Raw genomic sequence first — 25,168 nt, forward strand, 5'->3', positions numbered from 1 at the left:
AGACAAAATAAACTAAAGGCCAAAAGACTGCGTGATTTCAAAAATAGTACTTTACTGGCACAGTGAGGACTAGAGTTCAGAGTTCCTGACATTGATATAACCGAATTTACACCATATTCAGCCATCCTGAATATGGATTATTAACAAGGAGATGTTAAGCATCACCCAAATTAAATACAGCACCTTCGAGCAACATCACCTAAAGTAATCATGTTAACATTCAGCCAGCAGAAACATACTACACTTTTATCTCCAAACTCAAGAGCATTAGTCATCATATTACCTCTTTTGTCTCCTCATGTAGTCCACAACAGCAAGCATTGTTCTTTGTGACTTTTTATCCAAACAGCATCGGGGAACATGCTCTGACTCTGAAAAAAAAATCAAAGATATCGACTGTCAGTAACTGCAGACTGGTTTAAGACTTCCTCCATGTCTGTCTTCCTCTACACTAAAAAGGTTCTAGTGGACTGTACCTAGCACAAAGGTGGTTCTGAATAAATAAACATGATTTGAAAAATGGAATGTAATGGCATTTTCTTTAAAAAAGAAGCCACTATGCTTAATAAAACTGAGGTTTTCTTTTTTTTTTTTTTTTAAAGATTTATTTATTTATTTATACAAGCACTGGGTACAGTCAGAAGCGCGGGAGGGTGAGAGAACTCACCAGAGCCAGAGGGGAGAGCAGAACAGGCAGACTGACTAAGTACACTGCTGTGGGGAGCAGTGGGCGGCGGGAGAGGTCTGTGCACCATGTGGGACCCTCACCTGGCGGCCAGGGATCGAACTGGCACTGCAGAGGCTGGGGGCAGCTTCACAACCCAGTGCTCAACCTCTGCGCCATTGGGGAGGCCCTAAAACTGAGGTTTTAATTCTGTATTTTGTTGAAGAAGGGGATAACTTCATTTATTCAATAAATACTTTCCTAGGTATTTTTTATATACTAGGTGCTCAGCATACCAAGCATGAATAAGACAGACTTCTTCTGACCATACAGAACTGACTGGCCAGAAAGACTCTTGATGTAGTGTGATAATGCTGCCACAGGGAAAGCTTAGAATGCTGTAGAGGTAGATAGACAGCAACCTACTCCAAACAAGAGAAGCTTTCAGGAAAAGTGGACTCTGAAAGTAAAGGGCCCTCAGGAGAAGAGGAAGAAGAGAGTTACTGGGAAAAGGAAAGATTCTGCAGAATATCCTGAAAGAATTACAGTTGTGACTAGAGTGGGTGAATTTTTATATTATGCCTCAATAAAATTGTTTTTTAAAAAATTAAAAGAAATAAAAAAATAAAAAAAGAATTCCAGTTGTGCTGCAGCAGGGAGCTGGAAAGCAGGATGCCAGAGACAGGCAGAACAGATGTACTGATGTGATTTGTAACAAAGAACTGGCAAGACTGGGTAACTAGATAAGACATGTAAGGGGTTTCTGGCTTGGGTGACTGAATGCCAAGGGTGGGGAGGAACAAGATAAGTTTAGCCTCAGACAATTGAGTTAAAGATGCACATGGAGGGCCTCCCTGGTGGTACAGGGGGTTGAGCGCAGTGCTGTGAAGCTGTCTGTGCCTCCGCAGCACAGGTTCGATTCCCAGATGGCCAGGGAGACACCCACATGGCACTGCAGACCTCTCCTGTCTCGCCCGCTGCTCCCCTCAGCAGTGTTTTCAGTCCGTCTGCCTGTTCTGCTCCCCACTCTCTCTGGTTAATCCTCTCACGCTCCTGCACCTCTGGCCTGTACCCCAGTTCTTGTATAAATAAAAATAAATCTTAAAAAAAAAGACAAATTAAAAAAGACTAAAACAGAATTATTAAAAAAAAAAAGATGCACATGGACATCCAAGTGAAATTTACAGACCTCAAAAGAAGATAAACCCTTTAATTTGATGGAAATCCAATTTACTTTCCTTTTATAAAAGAATTTTACATGTGATATTTAAATTTTCATTTAAGGCAATAAAAATATTGGCACTCTATACAGACATAAAGTGAAACTGGCTGATTTTACCCTTGAGTGCTTCTATCATAAATTTATGTGAACAAATGAAAAAGAATCTTGGCCATGTTCATGATAACAAATTGTCAGTTTATCACAGGCAATGATTATGTTAAGCTTGACATAATAAAACTCTTCAGTACTACTATAAATGATATAACATTTAAAGTTAAGTGCTTACTGGCAAATACTTATATTTCCCAAATAAAGGATAGGAGATACAATCTAGTTTGCAAAGTATGAGAATAGTAATATTAGAAATTTTTTATTCAATGGCCTAAAAAAATTCATGTAAGCATATTCTGGATCATTTACATGACCATCTTATAATGTAATAGAACTCCAGAATGGGCATCCACATCTGTGTTTATAAGTACATTATTTCAAGTAGTAGATTTACAGTTGCAGTTAGATAATAGAAAATAACACAAAAAAAACATGAAACAGAACAAAGTGAAATCAAAATAAGTCACATCAAGTAAATATAGTAGAGTAAAAGAAACAACTAGACCAACCAAATAATCACAATTGATGCCCCCATTGACTGGAACCACAGTCAATTTTGCGAAGAGCAATTCAGTTGCAGCAAAATAGGATATTAAATTAATATTTTTCTTAGAATTATACTAGTTTTGAAGTACAATAAGCAAATATGTGCCTAGTTTTATATTTTTGGGTAATATAAATTAATAATGTATGTTAAAGACAACAGATTAACATTACAGATCTGTGAATATTTTTCTTTTTTAAAATTTAGATTTGAAAAACTAACTCTTAATGAGTCCTCAACTATACACATATGTATTATGTGTCTGGTAGAATTTCTACTCATAATAGCAATTAGTATGGAAAACACATAGCATGAAAAGAAAGTAGGTTGTAAGAATATATTATCAAATGTTAATTGTGGCCATCCTAAATCATAGGATTACATGGATAATTTAATTTTTTTAATTTATGCAATTTTTCTGTATTTTCTACAAAAATATAATTTTGTAATTTAAACAAAATTTTAAAAATGAGTTGGCCAGAGCTTTGATATGAAAGTTCCATCATAGGTACCATACCTAAAATATTTGGTTGCATTTATTTACTGGACAAGAGCAGTAAAAAGATGCTCTTATTTACTGGACAAGAGCATACCAAAAGGTCAGTGAGTTGCCACATATGAACCACCATCACTTACGGAGGAAGCATTATGCAATAAATATTACCCTAGGAGCCTTACTGACAACATTTCATTGAAAATTTACCATAACCTTTATCTCTACTGCACAGATGAAGAAATAGATGATTAGAGGTTATAGAATTAAGCCTATAAAGCACCTTAATGATTCAAACAAATTTACCTTTCTCTAGAACTGACAAGATAACAGTACAAATTAGTAAAAAAAAATTGAAGATTCATGGACATATCTTGTTTTCAACACATACACATGCACACACAGAGTACACATGCTAGAAATTTAACAGAATACCTGAATCCAAATTTGCAGGGGTTGTGGATCTACTTGTTTGTAAAGACTGTCTGAAACAGCTGGTGAAGAATCCCTGAATGTGCGCAGAAAGCAGATTTCTCCATGATTTATCTGTATCTTGAAGTAAAACATCATGAATCAAGTATGGAAGCACAGTCTGACAAAAGTCACTTTTCACCTAGAATATACAAACACAGTCAACAGTGTAAGATACTATATTATTTAAAGTTTTCATTCCCTGTTACTAACATATTAAATTTTTTTCAGAATGACAGATGAACCTGTCATGAATTTAATGTACTGCTAAAAATAAACAAAACACACATGTACCTGGTAGTGTTCAGGAAAAAAAAAAATCACTAAACTAGACTATATCAAACACATATTAGTTACACTACAATTGCTCATTTCCAGTATAGGCCATTTGCAGATGAAATAGAACATTGTTTACAAATGAAATTATGTTACTACTGTAAATAAAATTTCATAATTGAAACAGAAGTTTTCTACTTTGACATAAAAGAAAATGGGAATCCAAGTTTTAAGAGAAAAGCTGAGAATTTCATTTTCACACATTTTCTACACTCATTGAAGAGCTACAACGGTCATGTGAAAATTTAAAAAATTTCTTTTTTTTTAATAAACTCTGATTTGGGGATATAAAAATTGGATGTTTTAGTATACTCCAAAATGCTTTAATACATATGGTACACTAAATCAGCACACAGCCTTATTTTTGCCAAGATACCATCTTTATATATTCACCATATACCACCTGAGACATATTTTAGATTACCAATGCACACTTCTTCCTTTTTAACTAAAGACAAATCTAAAAATCAGTTTTGGAAAGAGAGAATTTAAGGAGCTAGAAATATATATATGGATATTATAAACATTTTATCTTCTAACACAAAAAAATTTTTGTTTACTAGTGAGAAACGAGGTGTTTGTGTGTGTGTCCTGCTTCTCTGCTGATGTGTCCACATGCAGTGTAGTGTCACAGAGTGCAATGATTTCCTCAGTCTACTCTTTCCCTGTAGAAACAAGTTCTTTTAAAACTGTTTTTAATGAGGCCACTTTACCACATACTCATTTCCCTATTGGTTACTTTTCATGAGTTGGCAGGCATTTGGCCTAGTCATATACGTTGTGTTCTCACATTTCTGTTGACCCATGCTTGACACATTGTAAATCAGGTTAGCTTTTTTAAGCCTTTAGGGCATTATCATATTGTGCAGTTTTAGATGACACATTTGATAAAAACATTTATACTACTGAACTTTACACTACTGAAAAAACTGTATAATACCTTCAAAAATAAAAAAGCATGGCTAAAGACTTCCCCACCTTTTTCTCACTGCAGAAAGTCTATCAGGGAAAGTAAATGACGCTGATCTTATGAGAAGAGGCAAAAAGTCAGACTTTTGGCTAATAAAAGAAATTGCTATCATTAGTATTTTAACTATGGTAATAAATTATTCAAGGCCCCTATGCGGACCCATCTGGTATGCAGCTACCCTACCCCCCAGTGGAATTCCACTGCTTACCATTACAACTAAATAAAGAAGGCCTGCCTGCCTAGCTACAACTGCATTCTGAGATGCTGCACGGAGACCACCCACCACCCTGTAATCAGAGGCCAAGACCACCCACCACCCAGCGTACTGTAGGCAGAGGCCACATACACAGAGACCATGGGATGGAGCAAGCAAAAAAAACTAGTACTAAAGAAAAAGCTTAAAAGGAAACAAGCAGAGGTAGAAAGGGATTAAGCCAAATTAATGAATGTTCTTACTTCACACATTGGCTTTAAGAATTGAAGAATTTCACTTTTTGTGCCCCCACTGTCCAGAAAAGCACAAGTCAGTGTCTTTATCCAAGAGTCATGATTTTCATTTTGCGGAATCCACAGGCTTGTATCATCCAAAGTTTCTAAAGGGTTTTCTTTGTCAAGTCTGGGTACTTCTAAAAACTAGAAAGAGATTCAAAAATGTAAATAAGCTAATTAGAAATACATTTTACTCTCCCTACACAAAACAAACATAAACAAACCTATTTCAAATAAAACAAATATAGGCAAAACTAAATGGAGGCAATGGCTACCTTTTAAATTAAAATACATTTGTTTAATGACAGACAGAGTGGTGTGTAAAAAATGACTGGTGTAGACAACAGGAAATGGGAGCCTTACTCTCAGCTCACTATTAGTATAATATATGAATCACAAACTGTCTGCCTTGCCTCTCTGGTACAAAGCCAGTTCAAATCTAAATCTAACACACAGAATTGATTTCAAGAAGTGAGATTTTAAAACTTTTAAACCTATAGTACTTTACAGGTTATAGTGCCAGTTTTATTAACAGTTTAAGTTAGTAGTCATTTCAGCGAACCCCAAAGTTATATTTATGATATATTAAAAGTACTATTTCCAAGATGAGTTTATGCTGCTATTAAATTGATGACAATTCAACTATATATTTCCCCGTCACTTTATGAAAATAAAATATTTAAAAAGAATGCTTAGACTAAAGGAGAAGAGAGAACTTTCCACAGAACCTTTATAATCAACATGGAAAAGGGAGAACTCCAGAGGTCACCTTATATTTCACTAGGGGCTGTGATACTCTGACTTGCTATGGAAATAAACTCTTGCTTATTGGAAATAAACACTTGCTCAATGGGATAGAAGTAGGCCTTTCTACTCCTAAGAAAAAAAGTCCAGTCCTTAAGAACTGTCCCCCCAACTCAGCCATTACTTCTCTATCTCTACTACCTATTTCTGCTCTTCCATGCTGCCATAGTAAAAAAGCACATATTTTGAATACAAAAAATGCAGCTGGAATTACTTTTAAGAAAGTAGAATATCATTTAAGCAACTTGGTCTCCATAACTCACAGCAAATAGAACTGTTCTAGATATAGGAGGCAATTCAATAAACGTTTATTGCTTGAAAGACCTTTTTTCTCGATGTTCTAAAAGGCTGTAGATAGATCAGCATGGGATCCGAGGTCACTTTGTAAATCTCCCAGAAACGATGTCCAGTCTTTGTGGCCAAAATGCTTTTCAAACAGGAAACAGCAGCTGATCGCACTTTGACACTAAAAAGCAGATACAATTCAAATGTCTACAAAACTATTAATCTTGATGATTTTTTCCAATGAAAAAATTAAAATTTTAAATTTTAAATTTCTTTTGGGAAATTTTTCTTTTTTTAATAGGAAATCCTTATATTTATCAATAAAATTCTATAACATCAAATCCAAAGTAATCAAAGGACTTTTAATATTTCTTAGTAAACTTGAATTACTCATCGGGGCAACAGCAATTCCCTTCATTCACTACAGTAGTTTCCTTTATAACTACTATAAGTTAAGAAGGACTCATAAGACATGTTTCAAAACAGACAAAAAAAAAAAAGTAGAGAGAATGAAAGAATACTAATTCACCTAAGAAAGTAATTTTTGATAATATAAGAGATACAAATAATTTGGGGTAGGGCAAAATGGCTAGAACTGTCTTGAACATTATTCTAGAACAATGATCTAGAATACTTTTAGACAGAAGTATATACTTATTCTGAGTAGAAGTGAGTTGAAAATCATTAGGAAAACATCTAAAAGTCACTAAAAAAATAAACTGAAGGTTCTTTTACAAAAACTAGAGGAAAGGAAAGAAAGGAAGACTGAACTAACCAGAGCACTAACAGTGTGACAGCTGTCAAGAATTGCCATAAAGCTCATACAAAAGAATTGCCATAAAGCTCATATAAATGAGGATGAGCTGCCAAGTAAAGGCTTACTTTTCTTTACATAGAAGAACTGGGGTGTAGGCCACAGCTGTGGGGGAGTGAGAGCATTCACCAGAGACAGAGTGGGGAGCAGAACAGGTGGATTTACTGAAATACACTGCTGAGGGGAACAGCAGGCAAGACAGGAAAGATCTGCTGTGCCATATGTGGCTTAGCTCCCTGGCCAGTATAGAACTCCGGCCTATTGTTGATAGCACTGAGACTTAACCCCTAGGCAGCCAGGGAGGGTAAAGGCTTACTTAATCCCTTTTAGGTTTCTCAATATAAGACCCAGACACATGAACCGTAAATTTGCATTGATCTTCCATTCCGCTCTTTCCCTCACTCCTCCCTGTCTAATTCCTCAGCAAGTCCTGCCCGCTCTATATTAAAAGGACGCTCTGCTTCCATAATGCTTCATTCCTCCTCACTGAGGTCACCATCACTTCCCCCACAGACTACTACAATAGCTTCACCGGCAGTCCTTGTTTTTCACAATACCCATCATGATCCATTTGCCATTTAAAAAGCTGAAGTAAAAATGTAAGTTGTGACATGACACTGCTTTGCTGAAAATTCCATACTTCCTTAAATATTTTAAATAAAATCCAAATTCCTTAATCAGATCTAGTCCTACCTTTCTAATTTCATCTCACATAATTTTTCTTTGCACCATCTTCTTTCTGTTCCTCAAACACAGCAAGTTTATTTTGCTCTTGCTATTCCCTGCCTAGCAAATCATCTAGCTATGATTTGTATCCTAAATCATCTTTCATGGGGCATTGGCAGGATGGTTTGGTGGAGAGTGAGTGGAACATGTGCACATATGGAAGAACAAAAATGCAACCCCCAAATAATTAAAAAAAAATCATCTTTCAGCCAATTCCTGGTGGTTCATCTAGGTGGCACTTGACCTCAAGAAGTCATCCATAACCAGCTATTCTGGGAACAACTTGGTCAACCTGTCCTTTGTACACCCAAAGCCCCCTATACGTGTAATGATTTTTTCCTCTAAAAAAAGACAGGAAAAACAAATGGGACCTGTTCCCTACTGTTCTCAAATTGAAGTCACACTAATAGTTCTGTGCACCTTTTTCAGAACAGCCATTGCAAATTTCTATGTAACAAATGTAACACTTAATGCTTGCACATTTTCTCTGGAAAATCTCTTCAAGAGCTATGCCAGATATACACTGAGATACATAAATGACATGGCTTAATAAGTGGATAGAAGGATGGCTAGAGATGAAAGCAAGGATAGTAGTAAAATATTAATGCTAGATAGATAGATGATAGACAAGTATTTATTGTAAAATTCTTACAATTTTATGATGTTTGAAAATTTTTATAATACAACGTTGGGAAAGAAACGGTGCCAGCCTTTTTATTACAATAACAACAATAAGAGAAAGATACATGTTCATTAAATCAACAGTAACAGCACTGTAGGCAGACATACAGACAATCATTTACTCCCTAAGAAAAGGGAAAACAGGGCCTACCCTGGTGGCGCAGCGGTTGAGTGCTGGGCTGCGAAGCTGCCCATAGCCTCTGCAGCGCCCTTTCGATCCCCGGCCATTGGCGAGGGTCCCTCTCCTGCCGCGCACGCTGCTCCCCTTAGCAGTGTATTTAGTCAGTCTGCCTGTTCCATTCCCCGCTCTGGCTCTGGTGAATTCTCTCACCCTCCCATGCTTCTGACTGTACCCAGTGCTTGTATAAAAAAATAAATAAATCTTTAAAAGAAAAAAAGGGGGGGGAAACAAATGCAAAACACCACATTTACTTTAGAAAGATGTACAGTTGTGGGCAAAAATCATTTGAAACTACCATGCCAAGAACAGGTTGAAGGGGTGCTAAAATATATGAAAAATAAGTGGGTAAGTGGGAAAAGGGTAATAGAAAGCAAAAATAATTTCATACCATGGGCCTGCCCTGGTGGCGTAGCAGTTGAGCGCTGGGCTGCGAAGCTGCCCGCAGCCTCTGCAGCACCAGTTCTATCCCCGGCCACTGGCGAGGGTCCCACATGGCGTGACAGACTTCTCCTGCCGTGCCCACTGCTCCCCTCAGCAGTGTATTTCATCACTCTGCCTGTTCTGTTCCCTGCTCTGGCTCTGGTGAATTCTCTCACCCTCCCATGCTTCTGACTGTACCCAGTGCTTGTATGAATAAATAAATCTTTAAAAAAAAATAATAATAATTTCATACCAGCAAGGTGAAATTATAATATCTGTTTCAATTGTGTTTTTTTTTTTTAATAGAGGCATGATTTATTTATTTATTAATTTGTTTGTTTGTTTATACAAGCACTGGGTACAGTCAGAAGCGCAGGAGGGAGAGAGAATTCACCAGAGCCAGAGCGGGGAGCAGAGTAGGCAGAAGGACCGAAGTACACTGCTGAGGGGAGCAGCGGGCGGCAGGAGAGGTCTGCGCGCCATGTGGGACCCTCCTCTGGTGGCCGGGGAGCAGCCGGGGATCGAACCGGTGCCGCAGAGGCCACGGGCAGCTTTGCAACCCAGCGCTCAACCGCTGCGCCACCGGGGAGGCCCTCAATTGTGTTTTGAATAGAGAATGGGAAAGGAAAAACCCTGTCTGATCAGTTTAAGACTTTCAGAGGCATGAAATTTCTGCTCTATAACTTACTTCTAAAAAGATCAAAACAGGGCCTCCCCAGTGGCACAGTGGTTGAGTGCCGTGCTGCGAAGCTGTCTGCAGCACCGGTTCGATGCCCCACCGGCCAGGGAGAAACCCACATGGCGTGGCTGACCTCTCCTGCCTCACCTGCTGCTGTCCTCAGTAGTGTCTTTGGTCCGTCTGCCTGTTCTGTTTCCCACTCTGTGTCTGGTGAGTTCTCTCACCCTCCTGTGCTTCTGACCTGTACCCCAGTTCTTGTATAAATAAATAAATCTTTGAAAAAAAAAATAAAAAGATCAAAATAGTCTCGTTGAGAGTAGAGTGGCAGCTCTGATTTTGATAAGTGCCTCAAATACATCTTCTCCTATCTTAACATTCTGTGTAGAACCACCTAGCAGATTTCTTATTGTTTATCTAGTCTGCTCTCACTAGAACTTAACACAGATTTTAACACAGTCTGATAAGTTTATCGCTATCAAGTGGCTGGCACATAACAAGGTTTCAGTGATTATGTGAATTAAAAAAAAGATGATATTCATTAAATACCTGAGATTAAAAAGGCATGTCAATTTAAGGAGAAAGCTTTAGTTACTGGAAATGTTAATTTATATGGGAAATTATTCTCCTAGCATATGAGATTTTAAGTAACTGCTATCAATAAAAGTATTACTAAATACTCACCAATCTTCTATCAGTGTATTATTAAGGTAGGTGAGCATTATGAAGGTCCACTGAACTTCTTTATCTTCACATAATTGAAGGGCCTTGGTATAGCATGTATCTTTACTATGTTGTATAGCTATGGTAGAGAAATCGAGAGGACCCACTTCTCCCAAGCAGCTTCCGACAGCCTCTATATACAGAAATTCTATTTTAGTAGTTATAGCTAAGAGATCTTACATAAAACAAACTATCTAATTTCAAATATACAATGGCATTTGGGCATCTTTCCAGATTCATATTACTTCAAATATTTTGAATAGGTAGAAGAAACTTCAGAATACTGTATTTTTTTTTTTAGAAATCACCTAGGTGGGCAACAGATATTTCCTCCTATAAAACCATATCCAAGAGACAGATTAATTAGTAACAGAATATAAATATTAAGGATGGATAAAATAACCACTATATGAGATTATTAATAAATTCTTAAAACATTTTTTAGGTGCTGCACACTCTTAAGCACACAGTTCAGTGAAAATTCAAATATGCATTTACTGTTTTTTTCACTTGTTCTCACTACTGGCAGGAATATAGAACGTTTTCAACATGCCAGAGGACCCACCCATGCTCTTTCCCAGTCATAGCAGAACTGATTCAAATCCATCACAATTTGTTTGAGTCCTTCTTTCATAAGGTGAAGCCTAATTCCCCTCCCCTTGAACAGGGGCTATATATATTTACTGACTCACTTCTAACAAATAACATCTCTTTTTACCTTTTACCTCCTTGATTACACTTATCCTTGGGTTCTTATTTCTCTTAAATGCTACTGTCAAGGGAATTATAGATAAAATGGAATTCCCATTTCAGAGTGTTCATTACTGGTATACAATTGAATTTTGTGGTCATCTTGTATCCTGCAAGTATAGCTCTCTTGCAGACTCTACAGGAATTCCTAAATATATGTTCATGTCACCTTTCACTGAGGTAGTTTTACTTCTTCCTTTCCAATTTGGATGCTTTTTATTTCTTTTTCTCATTGGCTTGCCCTGGCTGGAAGCACCAGTGTAATGCTGAAGACCTGTGGTAAAAGTGCACAACCTTGCCATAGTCCTGATTTGAGGGACAAGTATTCAGTGTTTCACCATTAAATAGGAGATAAGATGTGGGCACAAAACAGTAAGATTTTATGCTATGTAATAAAGTCACATAGCTTCCTGTAGTAAGTGGGGTTTGTCCCCAGAAGCAATGCTCTTAGGGACAAAGGGATAAATTCCTTGGTCAAAGTAAACTTCTAGGGTGCTGGAAAGGTAATGTTTCTTGATCTGAGAGCTATATATACAGGTGTGTACTGTTTGCAAAAATTCTCCAAGTTAACATATCTATGATCTGTGTACTTTTCTGTAAGATATATTTCAATAAAAAATTTAACAAAAAGGGAAGTACCCTAGTACAAATAGACATTTCCAACTTTCCTAAGGTAACCACTCAAACAAAAAATTCATTCATTCAGCCAAACTGTTTACCTAAAACTTCTCTTTCACCAGTGTGGTTCACTGCCATCTTGGATAACTGCAGCAAGCTGATGACTAACTTCACCATTATGCCATCTTGCGGGTTATCTAGGAGCAGTTTTGAATAAATTAGTTTAAACTATCATGGAGCCAACACTTAACACATGCTTATATATTAAGTTTTCAGACTGGGAAACTTGTATATCATTTTCTAAAAAAGGCTTCAAATCATGAACAGTTCAAAACACGAACTGAATGTATATGAACGTCCCTAGGAAACAGAACCATGGATAAGAGAAGAGCAGTAAGTTGTTCAGAGAAGTCCATACCTTAGCAAAATCACAAACAGAAACACAGGAGTCATTCAACATTACAAGAAAGGGTCTTGGGAGCATACTTGGTTTACTAACCTCTAGCTAGCATTTAGTCTAGACTAGCACACCCAACAGAACTTCTGGCAGTGATGGAGGTATCCTATAATCTGTATTGTCCAATAACAGTCACAAGTCACCTGTTACTATCGAGAGCATGACTGGCTAGTATGGTAAAGAATTTGCATTTTAAATTTTATTAAATTTTAATTCATTTAAATTTAAACACTAGTGGCTATATTGGACAAGACAGGTCAAGGCCAATAAAATACCCAAAGGAGACAGAGGTGTTCACATTTTATGTGTGTATCTATATTCTGTAGTTATTATGTACATTTATTGTCTATAGATATTATATATTTATGATGTTATAAAGATAGCTGAAAACAAGTTCACTAGAAACTGAGTTCAAATGGTCAAAATAAAAATTAGCTTTCAAAAGTATTGATAAAAATAACAATATAAATATGAAATTAATGGGTACTAAAAGATGAAAGTCAAAAGGGAAATAAATCAAATTAACATAAATATGGTTGTGTTCTTATGTTGGAAAAAAGCTAGAAATACATATTCATATATGCATGTGTGTATATATACACACACATATATACATATACACACACAACACATATTCATATACATATGTACATGGCTAAGAGGCTTAAAATGAGACACATTTATCTAAGGAAGTTAGAAGAATAGACAGAGATATAATCTTGCATGCTTTGACTCTAAACAATTCCAATTTTTTAGGCACTAGGTAGTAAAATTTTTTGAGTAGTAGAATCGCATTATTACATTTGGTTTAGAGAAATCATTTTGGCAGAGGTATAAAGAGGTTGGATTAAATAAGAGTAGTTAAAGTGGAAGAGACCACTTAGAAAGTGATGCAGGTGATGCATCACTTAGTTTAGTTCATACCTATGAACTAAACAGGTAGGATCTAAATTAAGTCCATGGCCAAGTAAACCAAGAGCAAGAATTCACAAGAGTATTTAAAGAACAGGTACAAATAACCATGTCATTAAAATTAGTACCCTGAGATGCTCTCATAAGATCAATCATCTGATCTTTATGTTGTTCTAGTTGTCTTCTGAGATCTTTTAATCCTTCAAGCCTCGTCAATGGAAGTGCATCATAAACACTCACTGAGAGAAAATGGTTAATTTCCTAAAAGAGAAATTAGTTAAAAATGTAACTGGCTTTTGATATATATTGGTTAAGTCTATGAGGGAAGCAATAAAAGAAAAAACTGAGTGCCTTTTATAGATACTAACGAATCACTATTACTACCAAACAAGGTGGAAATAAATTTTTCTTCCATTTTGTATCCTACAGAATCATTTTAAATATTAATAGATTCTCTCATGATAATACAGATTTTAAGGTTATTATAGCATACTTGGGAAAAAGCTCATATTTCTATTTTTTTAGTACTTTAATTAGTTCTATATCTTAATAAATTTAACCACATTTTCACAGATATATAGTCAAACAGAGAGCATAATTTTAAAATTATATACTAAGATATGTAGGGAAAAATATACCTGGACAGAGATATTATTAATTTCAAATGGGTTGAAACAGGATTCAAACTTAAAATACTCTTTAAAACTTAAATATCATCTCCTTTGCAAACATTAAATTGTCCCTCCATGCAATTGTATGGGGAATATAACCAAAATGAAAATGCATACATTGTGCAAAGATGAAAAAAGATGTAAGAATTATATAAAATAAAATATTTAAATAAAAAATAAATAAATAAATTGTCCCTCCCAGGATCAGATGATAATGTTGAGATAATGGATCTTGATGTACACTGAAAATCAAGCTTACTTTATGACACATTTCATCCATATTCAAAGTTTACTAAGAAACTTTACTATTAATATTTTTACTGCAATGTGAGAGGCTATAACATTCAGTTGTTTGTTACATGAGAGCTTGTTTTATTTAATCAAAAAAAATTTTTAAAGACTTTTTTACACTCAGAGCATTATAGGTTTTCAAAAAGTACTACTGTCTATCTTCTCTAATACAAAATAGTAAAATAACGGAAAATTTATTACCTCCAAGAGTGTAAAAGGTCCCCTACTGTATTTGATTTTCTGCTGAGTAATACGCAGATCCTTAAAGACAGCATGGTCAGGAAAAGGATCTAAGAGTTTAATTGTGAGATAGAGGTTTTCATTATTCTTGTTATCAATCACTAAGTATTTCAACAAGTCCAATACCTAAAGATAATTAAAAAAGAAAGTCAAAAGGGAGACATGATTTAATTTTTATTTTAAAGCAAAATATAACCAAGCCCATTGTAATAAATGACAAAAATTCTATAAACTGAGTTCAGATGAAATGTCTAATTACATCTAAAGTACCCATTATTACTGTCTTTGTGCTTTCAAATTATTCAACAGATACATGAGGAGTTACTACAGATTCGCCACTGAAATACAGAAAGGCAGATATTACTGAAATATTTTTCAAATGCACTACCTCACACAGTCATAGTGAAGTGTTGACTACATCTACACTTTACCATAAAAGACAGAAACCATTGGGTTATTTATTAGTTCAAAATATTAAGTGATCTGTAATTAAATGATTTACCGACAACACTTTTTTAGCCATTATGAGGAATATTTTCACTAAAATTACATCAAGTAAACACAGTACTCCCAGCAACTTCCAAGAGTAACTTTATCAATGTATTTCAATTATCATTATGAAATGTGGGGAATTACCTCTTCCTGAACCTCCATCTGGTCACCCACAAGGGGTAGAAGTGTCCCAACAATAACATGAAGATGGTTTTCTAAAGCATCCTTACAGAAAGTGACAGCCGTGCGGCAAACCCGGCTTAACAGGTCACAACAAAGGGAGAAGCTACGCAATGACACATCCATGAAATGAGAAGGCCTAATGTAGGGAAAAAAATAGTAAGTTCTAGAAAACTACTTTGATATAAATTCCTGCAAAAGTCATTTTTATTTAGCATCTCTAACTTTGCTGTGGCTTCACATAAAAGCCACTTTTATATCAATCCCTTAATAGTTTTATAGCCAAAAAGAGAAGTGACAGCAAAATTTCAGAGTAGGCAGTTCTAAGCTCCCAGCCTGACAGAAACATTGAACTGTCAGAACTTCCTCAGAACTCCATAAAACAACCAGAGGTTTTCAGCAATCAAGCAAAAAGTGAATCAAGGAAAAGGCAACTTTAAACATACAGGAAAGTTTTATGGGGATTTTAATCAACCAAGCCCCACCACTCTCCCCAACTCGGAAGCAGTCATAAAAGTTGCAGTCCCCATTCCTAATGGGGGACCCTGGCCCTTGGCTCTGGAGGGAGCAAAGCAGACCTTATTCACCACGGAAAACAGAAATAAATAAAGAATTATTATATGCCCCCTCACCCAATACTACTCCTTGGTATATACCCCAAAGCAATGAAAACAATATCAGTCTTGTGGGACTGAGACCTTCACCTGTGGGATCTGACACTATCTCTGAATAGATGGTGTCAGAATTGAGGTGAATGATAAAACAGCCAGCTAATGCCAGAGAACTCTTGGATGTGTGTGTGTGGAATTGGTAACCAGAAATGCTACTGTAACACACATTTCAGGTCATCTAAAATGAGAATATTTTATTTAAAATGTGAAAGACCCTTAGTGTTTAAGGTTTCTAGAGATGGAGTAGTTATACATTTTTTTTTAAGTAATACGTAAATACAACAAATATTTAAAAAGCAAAATTCAGAAACAATACTTTGGCTTTTACTTCTTAGAAGCATATACATTTTCAATTAAAATAATAGGGTATAAAAACTACTTATATATTGGCCTAAATATTTTATTTACCTTTTATTGATGTAATGAATCAAAGTATAAATAACATCTCGAAGAACAAATGCCCAAGCTCCTCCTAAGCCACTTTTTATATCTTTCAGTAATAAACTAACAAACAAGTGATATATTTTAAGGATTCTGTGCTTTTTATAAACATTATTTGTCTCAGCTGCTTGTTCACATATAGCTAGAAGAATTTTCTGATAGGAATCCTAGAAAATAAATACATATTTAGTAAAAACTTAAGTAATCACATGTATTCAGTTATAGTAAATACACTCTATATTCCAAACAACCAAATTGTAGAATTTCATGGACTTGATATCAAATGCATAGTTTAACATTAAGAAAATAACTATCTCAAACTTTTAAAACAACTGTCTAATTTGTAGTACACTATAATTAAATAGCATATATATTATATTCCTGAGTTAATACATGACCATAGTATCACAAAATTCATGCCTCACATGTAATACATTATAATTAAAAATGAATTCAATTAATACTTAGTAAAATAGCAAGAAATAAAGTTGCAAATGAAAGCATTTCTTCATTTATTTTCACTTATTTACTTTTTTCTCAAGATGCACTTACACAGATTTTCTAGCTTAAAAATAAGAAAGTCTCCCGAGTTATAATCGTAACGTGTACTTACAGGGCTTTTGGAAAGAATTTCTAAAATGCTTTTATGCTTAGTCTTATGGCAGTTGCTGATATAGGCAAATGTTGCTTTGATAACATGTGATGGGAAATGAGGTGGATTAGGAGCAGGATCTAAATCCCTGAAAGTTACAGGAAAAAAAATGCAATCATTGTCAGAACAAAATTATCAAAAAAAAAAAACCAAAAAAAACCCCCCACAAAATAAGGTTTTGTTGATAGATCATTGAACTTCTAAAATGAAAATTTAGACTGTTAATAACTCCAGATTTTAAAATTATTTTTCTATTGAAGAACTACACTTTCAAAATCACAAGTGACTTATCAGTCTATCTACATCAACCAGAATATCTCAACACCTTTACCATCTAAGACTTAATTTTAAATGATTTACTTAAAAAATCTTTTATCCAGTTATGGCAAATCCACAAATAAGTCTTAGTATCACTTCCCTTCAGGTCTGAATTAAAGCCCTATGTTAACAGTACAGTCCAATACAATTTTAAGACACAGCAATCCATACCATAGATATTACTATTTTACGTGCATAGCACTGTGAGGTATATAAAAAAAGTTGGTGTGCTTTCAAGTAGCTTACAGGCAAGCTGGAAAAATAACTCCAACATTCACAACCAGGTTTTACATCCAAATTAAACTGTAGCACAGTAAGATTCTGATAGCTAAGGAACATGATAAAGAAAAGGGGATCTCAAAATGCAAGTCATGAATAAGGAGAAGAGAACAAAGAAACAATGAAGAACATTTCAACAGAAAACAGATGGCACAATGCTCAAAGATTACAGAGAGGTCAGGAACAAAGAGGTCCTGGATTTGCAAACCAGGGGATCAAACTAGAAAGTGCAATTACCATGGAGAGACACCAGTAGAAGCAAATAGTCATTACTTCAATCGAAGGTAATTTTTAAAGAAACAGAATGCAAAAGCAGAGTATGTACCTAGAAACTGAAATACCCAGTGGAAGATGTCAACCAATAAATCTCCCAAGGAACTTCTGAAATTGCAGCTAATTCCCCAACTTGAAAATGCCCATACCCTGAGAAGTCACTGAGGTCAGTGCTTTGGCTGCCACCGGAAGTTGCTGGTTCGTGTAACGTCATCAACAACTCCACCACAATCTCTGGTAAATTACTAATGAATAAGTGATCCATCTGCAAGGACAAAATGAAAATATATTTAAGTTTGTGTACCTGTGATCTTTAAGACAGCTCAAGGGGCTAATGTTCTTGCCTCATTTCCAAATTTATTCAGTGACTATAGACGATGACCAAAAATGACATAACAAAGATGTCAGATCTCTAAAATATACTGCTAAGTCTACTTAAGATGTTCCAATTACATGTAAGACCAGTGAGGGCTTAAAATGTAGGTAATAGTGGAAGCCATACCTGTTTTCCCAGTAAGTTCTCATCTTTAAGCATATCATAGACTTTGGTAGCAATCTCTCTTTGCTGCGCCATCCCACTCTCTCCAGAACCCTCATAGGCAAAGTAAGGGAGAATGTTTACAAGAATCTTTGGAAAGCAGTCTGTGAGAAGACTTTTACAATCCTCTTGAATCTGATTAGCAATGTACTTCACCTCATCAAATTGACTTCTAATCACCAGATGAGGAATCAAAACCTTATAACAAGATCTAAAAATACAAAATTTGAAAATGTTATATATATAACTTTGCAAAGTAAAATTTTATAATATAGTTCTCAAAATAATAAAGTGCTTTATTGAGCATAAGAATATCACTTTATCTGAATCATTAAACATTCTTACTCTAATTCTATAAATTATGAAATGAAGCTAAGTCACATAATGGGTCTCCCTGGTGGCACAGGGGTTAAAGACAGGGCTATCAAGCTATGGCCAGCCACTGCAGCACCAATTTGATCCCCAGCTAGCAGGGACCTAAACCACATGGCACAGCAGACCTTTCCTGTCTCACCTACTGCTCCCCTCAGCAGTGTATTTCAGCAGATCTACCTGTTCTGCTCCCCAACTCTGTTTCTGGTGAATCCTCTCACTCCCTGCACCCCTGGCCTATACCCCAGCTCTTGTATGCATAAATAAATAAATCTTGAAAAAATGGTCACATAAAAACAAAGTACTTATATAACCCTAATTCTGTGATTAAAAAAATTAGAAATGGAATTCTTTTTTTTTGCATAATCAATTTATGCAAAAGCATTATAAAATGAAAGTGACTTATAAATTCAAAGAATAAATGTAAATATTGTTATAGCCAAAATGAACAGACAATAAGGGTCACTAAACAATTGTGAACTACATTCCATCATCTTGATACCTAACTTTCTAGTTGTTTTTAAACCTCTTCACTTTCAAAATTTTCTTCTCCAAAGCAAGTATATTAAACTTTAAATCCAACAGAAATAATGATTAAATGGCTTATAGACAAGTAACAGAAAAGAAAAATGTAGAAATGATTAGTAATTTATTGTTGATTTTTCAAAAGCAAGATTATCAAATATCAAAACTGAAAGGGATTTTAAATATCTTCTAGTGTAATGGAGTATGGTGGAGGTCTGTAGGTGTCTGGGTGGTGGGTATGGTGTAGTGATAGGCATCTAAGGAGAAGTGTTATAAGCCAATATCAGGAAGAGGGGAGGGGAGAAGAGGGGAGAGGAGGGGAGCAGGGCAGGAGAAGGGTGGAGAGAAAGAGAGGAGCGGATGGAAGGTCATACCTAATTTTAAATTAAATATTTATCACATGTACCATAAATAAGCCTACCTATAGAAATCCTCAACACTTGTGTAGTTCAATAAAATAAAAGGAAAAGAAGATAATCTGTATGCAGTATCTTGAAGATTCAGCCATTCTAAAACCAGATAATCCAAATGAGAAGCCATGAAGTCCTCTAAATGTCTATATCCAAATGTTTCAGAAACTTTTTGCAAAACCTGTAAATCAAAAAGAAGTCAATAGTTTTTTTAAAAATCAACAAAACAATAACATCCAAATCCCTGCTAATGTTTATATACAGTATAACTTTGAAGCATTCATTTTTAAGCATTCTATACCATGAATTCCTCACCCATGAGATGGCTAAATGAAAAGATGTATTTAAATATCATTAGCACTGTGCTTGACACACATCAAATCTGTACCAACTGTAAAATGAAAAAAAATGGGAAAATGCTATAATTTTCCACATTTGATTATATTTCAGAGGAAGATTCTAAAGTAAAATAATTCTTTTCAGTCCAAGATCCGAGTAAGAAAAATCCAAACACTATATTCCCCTTATTTAACAAAGGAATCAAAGATTAACATGAGACCAATGACTAGGTCACATGTACATGGAAAACATGCTAGTAGACTGAGGAAAGGTCTATCAAGCTACTGGTCTATCACTGGTTTATCCTGTAAACATCCACAATGGAAAGGTTTGGAACTTCCCAAAGCATCAACGCTGAGGGGGTGGAACAGGCCAGGGAAGAGCATCCCACATTTTTTTGCTGATATAATTGTAAGGTTGAACCCAAGTCTTCCTCCCCAAATCATGCAAATTAAAAGCCTCACAGCTCTAAAATTTGGCTTCTGGATTTGCTCGATCCCAGTGCCCTGCCTCAGGAGCCATCAGGCAAAACACTTGCTACTCCCTTTTACCCATGTTTTCCCTCAGTACAGGCTATTCCAGAGGGCCTGATCTGCACACCCACAGGTCATTCACTATTGTCAGTTTTATCACTGCCTTGTGAAATGCTTTTTAATTGAATGTATGAAATGACACTGTATATAAGCCTACTTTTATACTTTTTAAAGAGTTACTGCTTAACAGCATTCCAAATCTGTAAAACAAAACTGTCTCCAAGTTTTTAATAAGCACCACTTTAAAAATCTAGCTTTAACTTTTTTAACCATTTAAATGTTACTCAAGGAAGACCATAATGAAAAATAGTGATTCACATGTACCTTTTTAATGAGGTGAGGTTCTAATCCATTCTCTTTCACAGACTTACACAGAGCAAACAGAGCCTGTTTTTCACAGACAGGGCTACAGCATAAAACCACAGCTATCATCATCAATAAAAGAGATTTTCTATTATAAATCTCATCCAAAAGTTCATGATTCTCAGCTCTCTGGGACTGCAAAGGAATTTAAAAAACAATACTGTAAGTATTTAAATATTACAAATAAACTAATAAGGCTAAAATCAAAGTATACCTTGACAACACCTAAGCACTGACCAGTTTGAAATCCTAAAGTGATGGACCTAAAAGTAGATAAACACTACTTTTGATAAGATCTTTTGAAAAGAAATGCCAGGAATTTCAGTCAATATAAAGCACATTAAAAAAAAATAAAAAAGAAATTATAAGGAGGTAACTGAGCTTAACAGCTTCTCTTCAACTACCAACTGTATTTCTAAGATGCTTAGTATCATTATACCTCTTCATACTTTTTAAAAGACTGTTAAAATATTATCAAAGGGAACAACAGAATCAGCAATTACACAGAATGATAATGCTTCTAGTTTAATGATCAATCATTATAATATTCCAACAGATGCATTTTTTTTAATTAATGAAGTACCACTGTTTTACATCCTTGTTAATATTTTGACAATACAGGACTTCTCCCTTCAGATTTGGACATCAGAGCTCTCCCCTTACCACATCCTTTTGTTTTTTTACTAGCTATACTTAATAGAGATTTCTCTTCACATTTAGAAAACTCTCCTCATTAGTCCCAGCTTTCTGTACAAGAGACAAAAGGATTTAATTCCTTCTGTAAATGTCAACCCTTGAAACGTTTGATAATGGCTACAAGGTATTTCTAGTAAGTCAGATCCATCTACACACTCCAACATCCTAGTTGAAGAAACTGTTCTACTTTTAGTTGGAATCAAACCCAACAAGCTAGCTGTTCTCCAAAACAAACAAGATCAAAAGTTCTTTTTATCAATTTGTTAGATATAACTATCCTCCCATTAATATATCCAAGACAGAATATGCTTTTTTTGATAACCATTACAATGCTGATTTGTATTGTGTTCTTGAGAGGTAAAAATTTGTAAGTCTTTTTTCAAAAGAACTGCTGTCAGGCCAACAGTTTCCCTTTTTGCGTGTGACAGACTGATTTTTTTTTTAAATATTTTATTTTATATAATTCTTACATCATTTTTCTTTGCACAATGTATGTATTTTCATTTTGGTTATATTCCCCATACAATTGCACCCCTCCCCCTTATTTTGACTCGAGTTCTTCCTCTCCCTGTCTCTCCCTCCTACCCCCTCCCCCCGTAGTGTATCTCTGGTTTATAGTAGCTTGCTTATTTTGATTATTACTTTGTATTAATTAGTCTTTTTCCGGTCCCTTATTTAGGTTTTCTAAATTCCTGCTATGAGTGAGACCATCGGGTATTTTTCTTTTTCTTTCTGACTTATTTTGCTAAGCATGATCCCTTCTAACTCCATCCGTGTTGCTGCAAACTGCATGTGTTTATCTTTTTTGATTGCTGAGTAATATTCCATGGTGTATATGTACCAATCTTCTTGATCCAGTCATCTATTTTTGGGCATTTGGGTTGTGTCCATATCTTAGCTATTGTAAATAGTGCTGCTATAAACATAGCCGTGCAGGTGCCCTTTGGAATTACTGTTTCTGTGTCATTTGGGTAAATACCTAGGAGTGGAATTGCTGGATCATATGGAAGCTCTATGTTTAGTAGGTCAAGAAATCTCCACACAGCTCTCCATAGTGGTTGGGCCATTTTAAAATGCATAATATATGTCATCTATTAAATTTTATAGTATTTATACTCTTCTTTCCAACCTATTGAATTTTTTTAATTCATTTTCATGCAATTGTCCTTATCAGTTGTATGCTATCACAGACTAGTCATTTAATTAAACTGCCCCATCCTTTTTTCCTTTTCTTTTTTTGATTCAACAGAAACTTATTCTCTAACAATTCTAAAGGCTGAAGATTCAAGATCCAGGCATCAGCAGAATTAGTTTATTCTAAAATCCTACGTATAGGGCCACCCCGGTGGCACAGCAGTTTAGCGCTGGGCTGTGAAGCTGCCCACAGCCTCTGCAGCACCAGTTTGATCTCCGGCTGCGCAGAACTCTCCGGCCGCATCTGCTGCTCCCCTCAGCAGTGTATTTCGTTAGTCTGCCTGTTCTGCTCCATGCTCTGGCTCTGGTGAATTCTCTCACCCTCCCATGCTTCTGACTGTACCCGGTACTTGTATAAATAAATAAATCTTTAAAAAAAAAATCCTCGTTATAAATGACCATCTTCTTTGTCTTCCCAAGATGTCCCCTATATACTATCTGTGTCTAAATCTCATCTTCATATAAGATATGAGGTCTACTCCAGTGACCTCATTTTGACTTGATTACCTCCTTAGTTTTTTGAGCAGTCCCTGAAATTAAAATTTTTATATACATATTTTACATCATTCCTCCTTTTTGTACAATGCATGCTTTCTCCTCTCAGGTACAGTCCCTGCAAAATTCCCATTAGCAATTCACCCGTGCACCATCACCATAGTCCCTTGTGTAAAAACACATTCCCTCCCCTGTTATCCCTCTCCCTCCCCTGCAGAGTGTCTCTCATTAATAGTTGCCTGTTAGTTTTGTTTTTTAATTTATTATAATTGTTTTTTTTCCTGTTAACAGCCTCATCTTTTTTACAAAGGCATAAATAAATGAATAAATTAATTTGAACATGAAGACAATTTTGCCACTTTAAGAAAAAATATTCTATAGGGATATATGAAATCACAAGTTCACTGAAAAACACCAAGATAATATAATAGTCTGTTAACAGCATTTTTCTAAATCCATCTTCCTATGGCCATCTGTTCTCTGAATTAGTTTTTAATCAAATCTTACCCCAAAATATGCTTTTAATTAGGAAAGGAAGCCGTAAGTTGGACCAAAAGAAACTGCCATTATTTTACTAATGCTGTCCTACAAATAAGCAATGTCAATCAACTCATACAGTTGCTTTAGTCCAGCTTGATACTGTAAACTGTTTACTACAGTTTGTCTTAGGCCAAACTTGGTAAAGTAATATATGGCATATTTATAGAAAGCATATGATAACAGCAAATATGCATTACTAAAATTACCATTTCTCTCATTCCTTCCTGAACTTTCAAGTATGTGTTGTCAAAGGCTGTTTGCTGAAGCTTCAAAGGAAGTGCTTTCAACAACTTAAAAGAACATCCTTGTTTCATATCTTGAAATAATCTTTAATAAAATGAAAAAGCAAAGATGAAATTTTTTTAACTTAAACTTTACCTTCCAAAGCACATTACAGGACAAAATAAATCACTATATGACATACTATCATTCTGAGTCTTGTTCCAAGACTTAAAGTACACATTCATTAGCAATCCTTATACTAGCTACGGTCTTACTGACAAGAGTACCACATCCGAGGAAGAAAATACATACAAAAACATTATTGGCAGCATATTCAATATCAGTGGATAACTAACACAAGTTATCAATGGATAACTAGCACAAGTTTTTATATGACCACAAAGGCAATTTCTTTACAATGGTCTTTAATTATTAGTCACTTACATTTGAACAGTATACTCAAATTATTTTCAGCTTTTATGTTTTTAAAGCATATAATTTCTTTTTTCAAATATTCATTTCTTTTACAAATTATTAATACCTACAGCATGCCAAGTTTTGCTTAAGGTGTGAAAGATCAGACAAAACCAATGCCTTCTAGAAGCTTATATCTTAAGTAAATGTATTAAAATTTAGCAGTCTTTCAAGTGGTAATAAATACTCTAGAGAAAAATAAAGCAGAGAGGTAGATAAAGATTTATGTATCAGAAATGCAAAAGGAGACGGGAGAGGTAGACTGCATTTTAGCTTTAAAATAAACCTGAGGGCCTCCCTGGTGGCACAAGGGGTTAAGATGCAACCTATGAAGTTATCCGCAGACTCTGCAGCAAGAGTTTGATCCCCGGCCAGGGGGCTACCCACTTGGTGCAGCAGACCTCTCCTGACTCGCCCACTGCTCCCCTCAGCAGTGTGTTTCAGTCAATCTGCCTGTTCTGTTCCCCACTCTGTCTCTGGTGACTCCTCTCACACAGCCCCCCCACCTCTGGCCTATACCCCAGTTCTTGTATGTATGCATAAATAAATCTGTAAAAATAAATAAATAAATAAATAAATAAATAAATAAATAAATAAATAAGATCAACCCAA

General features: G+C 35.4%; 1 protein-coding gene across 1 annotated transcript in view; it reads right to left on the bottom strand.

Annotated features, from left to right (window-relative positions):
• The window catches only part of ATM (ATM serine/threonine kinase), a gene marked incomplete at both ends in the record, with an annotated part of 98,610 nt that overhangs the window by 42,438 nt on the left and 31,004 nt on the right, over positions 1-25,168 (bottom strand). Inside the window, 16 exons of the mRNA XM_084249568.1 lie at positions 284-371; positions 3,470-3,647; positions 5,268-5,444; positions 6,429-6,570; positions 10,572-10,743; positions 12,080-12,175; positions 13,476-13,608; positions 14,511-14,675; positions 15,186-15,360; positions 16,301-16,500; positions 16,947-17,073; positions 18,005-18,120; positions 18,358-18,604; positions 19,712-19,881; positions 20,897-21,070; positions 24,067-24,187. Of these exons, the coding sequence (XP_084105694.1) occupies positions 284-371; positions 3,470-3,647; positions 5,268-5,444; positions 6,429-6,570; positions 10,572-10,743; positions 12,080-12,175; positions 13,476-13,608; positions 14,511-14,675; positions 15,186-15,360; positions 16,301-16,500; positions 16,947-17,073; positions 18,005-18,120; positions 18,358-18,604; positions 19,712-19,881; positions 20,897-21,070; positions 24,067-24,187 (2,481 nt within the window). The remainder of the gene's footprint in view (positions 1-283; positions 372-3,469; positions 3,648-5,267; positions 5,445-6,428; positions 6,571-10,571; positions 10,744-12,079; positions 12,176-13,475; positions 13,609-14,510; positions 14,676-15,185; positions 15,361-16,300; positions 16,501-16,946; positions 17,074-18,004; positions 18,121-18,357; positions 18,605-19,711; positions 19,882-20,896; positions 21,071-24,066; positions 24,188-25,168) is intronic.

This window comes from Talpa europaea, assembly GCF_964194135.1.
Source record: "Talpa europaea genome assembly, chromosome: 12".
Taxonomy (NCBI): Eukaryota; Metazoa; Chordata; class Mammalia; order Eulipotyphla; family Talpidae; genus Talpa; species Talpa europaea.